Raw genomic sequence first — 6,000 nt, forward strand, 5'->3', positions numbered from 1 at the left:
CACCCCTTCCTAAGAGCTCACTGCAGGGGCCTGAGCTCCGGTGTTGGAGCAGCAAGAGGTCCCCAGCAGCACCTCGTGACCATTTAGGTAGCCTTCTGATCACTGCCATGGCCTTCACAGCCACAGGACAAAGACAAGATCAAGCAGCCACAAAGACTGAATCAATCCCTGTCAGGATGGGCCAAGCATTAGGAGGTTTTAAATACTGTTAAAATGTTGTGTTTCGTCAAAATGCCATCAGCCAAGTATTTTCATAAGCACTATAGCTATCCAGTTTCTGCTGCTGGGAGTGGAGAAACTTTTATTAACAAATGCTGCCATGAACCACTCAAAAAATTAAGTTCAGCTATGTTTTCCCTGCTATTCATGACAGGCTACACTCATCCAGACCAATGTAGCCCTTCACTAGAAGAAAAATCTGCTGTCCCGATGCGAACAAAGCTGCTTTAAGAACAACAAACATAGGTAACCCACGCAGTCTCAACCAGTCTGATCTATGCTGCTCATACAGATGGGCTGACGCACTGGAGGCAGCAGAGTTTTACCACATGACTCAGAAGATGACTAATTAAATCACACACACAGAGATCGCGGGACGTATGCCCCAGTCTACCCAAAAGCACAAAATGCCTTATTTCAACAGCAGGAGCATTAAGCAGAGAATTACATGTGCTATCATGTTTTTCTTGAAGTCAACAGCAATACTGGGAAGGAAGTTGGAAGGAACAGCACTGCACAGCCTACTTTATAAAAACAGAATTGATTTTCTCCAAAATACTGAGACAAATTTGCATTCCTCCACTGGGGCAAATTACCAAAATTTGAACTGAACAGCCCCTGGAAGTACCCCCTCCCCAACACCAGGCATAGAGTTGTTATTGCAGCCATTGGGCCAGTGCCTCCTCTGCACCATGAGAGTACCAAGGTAGCTAGAAACAAAAGAAACTGACGTATCTACATCAAGGACTTCAAATCCCCAACCAGACCATCTGGGCTATAAGCTGAAAGATTTGAACCTTGTAGCCACCTTCCTTGGACAAAAGCTCTTTCTCACGTGAGCTCAGGCTGCCCAGCATGCTGGTGCTTTCCTCGCTTGGCCCTTGTCACCTTCCTCATCCGTCACAGCAGTGGTGTCACCCCATCTGGAGGCCATCCTGCAATTCTACCTACAGCAAGTAGACTTCCACTTACAACATTTACAATTCATTTTTGTAAATTTTCTCAAGTGCCACACAATAACGTGACACTAAAAAAGGATCAGTTCCTTCTTGTGCCTCCTTCAACTTAGTTTTTTCTCATCGTCAGGAGATATAATAATTTAATCTCTATTTTGTAGAACTTATCACTTTTAACAACTGGAAGAAGAAAATGCTAAATTGTTTTTATTACTGTTAGAAGTTCAAAGACATCATGCTATATACTGTCATTTACATTTCACATTAAAAGTGAAATATGTTGGGAATGCACAAGTATTCATTTTAATTTGACCCATCTGTTAAATGAAAAACAAAGAGGACTTCTAAATCACTATATTTAAATTCAGTGATTTGTAAACAATTTATATGTTCGTTTCTTCTGGGTTAAAACTGCCCTAAAGCATCACTCTTATGAAATCTCCAAATTAAATTGCTTTGCATTGTTCTCAAGCATGCAGGCCACAGTTTCTTCCTCCTCAGTTTATTAATTTATTTCCCAACCCAAGTAAATTAGCAAGACTCGTATTAAGAGTCTTGCCACTGAAATCATTTTGGGGAATTCACGGAAGCCTCTCCTGGCTCCAGAAAGCTGAGAGCACAGAGAAAGCATCAGATATTGGCGGCAAATTCTATTAAGATAAGCTTTCATTTAGCGTTTTAACACTTCTGCAGCAGCACTGGGTCTGCCCTATTTTACACTAGACCATCACCAAGCAGGTACAATAATCAAGGAGGGGAAGAAAACCTGTGGCAATTTGCCTTCATATCCCAACCTAGCTAGAACTTGCTACAGGGTCTGGATCTTAGACTGGCCTTTAATGTAGATGTGGATGATAATTTACAAGGGGAGAGAGACCCACAGACATTTAAGGATCCCATAGTAGCACTTAAGGAGCAGAGTCTTATTTCTTTCTCTGCTTTGTGCAAAGTGCTGTATTTAGCGTTAGCTGCCAAGCCTCTACCCCTGAAATCAGTACTTTTGGTGGACTAAGGATACTGAGAGCCCTTTTAATCACACAGATCTGGGGCCTCTTGTTCCAGACTAACAGACATCCTGTGCGAGGAGATGATTTATTGTTAGATGTACACCCTGGGCATGAGGAAGGGCTCTGTATAGCCTGGAGTGTCACATGTCCCATTTGTAGCCTTTGTCACCATCCCTACTGGTACAGTGTGTAGCTCCACGCTTTCCCCAAACCTCCGAGGCACAAGCATTTTCTGTATGACAGGTTTTCACCATGTTCCCAAATCTAACACAGGTGAAGCAGACAAGGAGCTGGGTGCAGCCAGGGCTCAGGACTAGATGAGGAAGCAGAGAATGCTCAAAAAAAAAAAAAGAAAAAAAAAAGAAAAAAAAAGTACTTAAAGCTGTAGAAGTGGACAGACCCATGAGTTTCAATTCCCCCCCTGTAATATCAAGCAAAGCACCAAAAAGCAACACAGAATACTAGGTCTACTGTGCATTCACACTCTAGATGGTTCATTTATTATATCCAGTATCGTATTAAGCAACCCAACAAAACAAGAACTAGCAGTAATTCAGCCAGGGCATGATTAAGGGTGCTTCTAAGAACATCAACAAACATGGAGACTACATGGATCACAGCCCAGAAAGATTCCAAGTTGGTGAAATGACAGCTTGATTAGTTTTTGTCTGACAAATGTGGCAAGAGAGATCAGAACCAAACATAATTCCAAGGTTACAGGCCTCAAATAAAAAGGGGGGGGGGCAGGAATCAGAGGGCAACAGCAATTTGCAAGACCAAATCAACTCTCCAGCCCAGTTTTCTTAATGCCCAGATGCAACACAGCCACTTAGGGAAGTGACCATGCCCCTGCCTGTACTTGGTGCTGGCGAGGCCCCACCTCGAGTGCTGTGTCCAGTTTTGGGCCCCTCACTACACAAAAGACACTGAGGCACTGGAGCGGGTCCAGAGAAGGGCAACGGAGCTGGTGAGGGGTCTGGAGAACAAGTCTTACAAGGAGCAGCTGAGGGAGCTGGGGGTGTTCAGCCTGGAGAAAAGGCAGCTGAGGGGAGACCTTCTCGCTCCCTACAGCTACCTGAAAGGAGGGTGTAGCCACGTGGGGTTTGGTCTCTTCTCCCAAGTAACAGGTGACAGGACAAGAGGAAATGGCCTTAAATTGCACCAGGGGAGCTTTAAACTGAATATTAGGAAAAATTTTTACACTGAAAGGGTTATTAAGCACTGGAACAGGCTGCCCAGGGAAGTGGTTGAGGCACCAACCCTGGAGGTATTTAAAAGATTGATAGACATAGTGCTTAAAGTTTAGTGATGGTTTTTGTCAGAGTTAGGTTGATGGTTGGACTAGGTGATCTGAAAGGTCCCTTCCAACCTAGGCAATCTATACCCTCCAGGCAGCATCCTGAATTAACAGGGACATGCCTTTGGAGCGGGACAAGCTTCACATCTTGCAAGACAGTCTTCGCTCCCATCAAGAGCCTTACTAAATATGCACATATTTGTAATTTAATGGGAAAACGCGCAAGTAGAGCTACTTTATATACAGGCAACCATTGCCTATTGCTACCCAAAGGTCAAGCAGTAACACCCTGTTACCCATATTGCTGCATGTAGGCATGCAGTATAATCAATCAACATAGATAGCAGAGAGTAAATGGATTTTTCTTTTTTCTTCCCTCCCACCTGTTCTAATGACAAAAAGAGTGAGTCAAAACCATAAAGGGAAATCAGGTTTCTTAAAATATATCATCGCAACCAGAAGTATCCCTCTCCCTCATTTCGCAACAGTTTCAAACCATACATCCTCCATTTGGGGGAACTTGGTGAGATAAAATGGAGGTCTCTGGGTTTTCCTCCTATGTGGAAAAGGGGCAGGGGAGGGGAGGCAGAGTAGGATGGGGCTCTTACCCAGGAATAAAATGATCTGTCTCCTGGAGCTCTTGCCCTCTGAGCTCTCACTTTTTCTTAGGTACTGATCCTGGTGTCTTAGTCCACCCTTCACAGCCACAGTTCCTTCCTTGCGGATCATCAGGGTTTTCATCATACTGTGGCACATGAAAGTGACAGATCCCAGCACTATGATGTACACAGCGAAGGCACTGAAGATGCTGGCCTGAAAGACAGACCACTTGGAGGAGAGGCTGGTACAGATGGTCATATTGTGCTTCAGCTGAGGGAGGTAGTGCCTTGGTGTAGGCTTGACACAGGCAGTCATACCTTGGTAGCCCTCGATGGTTTCCAAAGGATATTCTGTGCCCATGGCAAAGAGCAGGGGTAGAGCCACTATGAAAGATGTCCCCCAGACAAAGGCGATGAGCAGCTTCACCGTGCGAGATCCAGAGACTGCCTTGAACTTGAAGGGGTGGCAGATAGCCACGTACCTCTCAAAGCTGAGGGTGGCCACATGCAGCACAGTGGCATAACTGCAGGCTTCAAAGAGGAAGCAGTAGAGCTTGCAAGCTATGTTACCATTGGGGGTGGAAAAGGGGCTCCAGATGGCACTGAAGAACTCCACGGGCATGCCCAGCAGGATGACCAGCAGGTCAGAACAGGCCAGGCTCACCATGTGGTCCGTGACCTCCTTCTGCAGGTACCCTTTCTTCTGCAGGACCCTGGTGGTCTTGATGGTGATGCTGTTGCCCAGGATGCCCACAACAAAGATGCAGACATACAGTGAGGCCAGAGTGATCTTCATCCAAAAAGACACCTCAAACTCAGGAACGTGGCTGTGGTCTATGAGATGAGAACAGTCTGAAGGGGACATCTGCCCTGCCATGAGCAACCCCCGGGGAGGGGAGGAGCAAGGAGGAATAGCCTTCCTGTCCTCTCTGACGTTCAAATTCACAGCAAATAGATCCTTTCTCACTTTGCCCCTCTCACTGAGACACACAGGTGAGAGCAGTCAGGTACAATGAATGTGTCTCAACTAGCCACACCTGTCGGTTTTGTTAGTGACAGCCACTGGGTCAATAAGCCAAGCAGGAAAGTGTTTTAGCTCTTACCTATTTTTATGGCAAACACCTCTTGCTCCTTTTGGATTTTCCTCCTCCTTTCTCTACTGAGTGAAGCTGCCGTTCTTCAGCCCTTTGTGGTGTGAACTGCTCTCCTTTCAATGCTTGCCTCTACCTCTGCAAGCAAAGGCAGCTTTTGGTCCTGGCCCCAGCAGGAGGAAGTCAAAGAGTTTCTGTGTGGTTATAGCTGCTCTGTTAACCATTAACCTAAATCTTGGCTATCCCTAGTCACCGGCAGCAAAGCAGGTTTAGAAAAAAAAAAAAAGGGCAAGCCACCCATGTCAGAAATTCACTTCCTGTAACAGGAGCTCCTTCTCAGGGACAAAAAGAGGTGTTTCTCCTAAAGCTATTAGATTGGTGGGGTCAGGCTGAACGTGTGAGCAGGCGCTGAAGAGAAAATATCTGCTCGTGAGTTTAACATTAACTGGGCTTCAGACTTTACTTCTGTATGCGCTAATGCCAACACTTCTCTACTCTGCATTTTCTTTAATGAAGACCTTGGTATCGGCCACAGCAGTATTTGTTACACAGGCTGTGCAGCCATAGACTGATTTACATCACCAGGATGTTCTGGTTTTTAGTTGCTGCTGCTGAACTGGTAACTTCTTAAAATAACTGTTTACACTCTAAAGATTCTTCTCAGAAGTTATAAAACAAGCTGAGTTGTAGATTTAGACACATTGATTGCCTCCCTTCAAATTGCCATCTCCTCATGTTAGATAACAAAAATAATGAAGTTAGTAATCCCAATAATACTCATGCTTTCAAACAATCCAGAGTAGCAGGGGATGAAAACGTACTTCCCCCTCC

The 6,000-nt window shown here is 45.2% G+C and overlaps 1 protein-coding gene across 2 annotated transcripts in view; it reads right to left on the reverse strand.

Annotated features, from left to right (window-relative positions):
• GPR39 (G protein-coupled receptor 39) overlaps positions 1–5,334 on the reverse strand; it is an 82,052-nt gene extending 76,718 nt beyond the window's left edge. The window contains exons 1-2 of one of the 2 annotated variants that reach the window (XM_063340756.1): positions 5,182–5,334; positions 4,088–4,812 (exon numbers count right to left, since the gene is read on the reverse strand). In XM_063340756.1, the coding sequence (XP_063196826.1) occupies positions 4,088–4,745 (658 nt within the window). In that variant the 5' untranslated portion in view covers positions 4,746–4,812; positions 5,182–5,334. The other variant, XM_063340755.1, reaches the window with a different exon arrangement.
• Positions 5,335–6,000: the final 666 nt, after the last annotated feature.

The sequence above is a fragment of the Chroicocephalus ridibundus genome, chromosome 7, assembly GCF_963924245.1.
Source record: "Chroicocephalus ridibundus chromosome 7, bChrRid1.1, whole genome shotgun sequence".
NCBI lineage: Eukaryota > Metazoa > Chordata > Aves > Charadriiformes > Laridae > Chroicocephalus > Chroicocephalus ridibundus.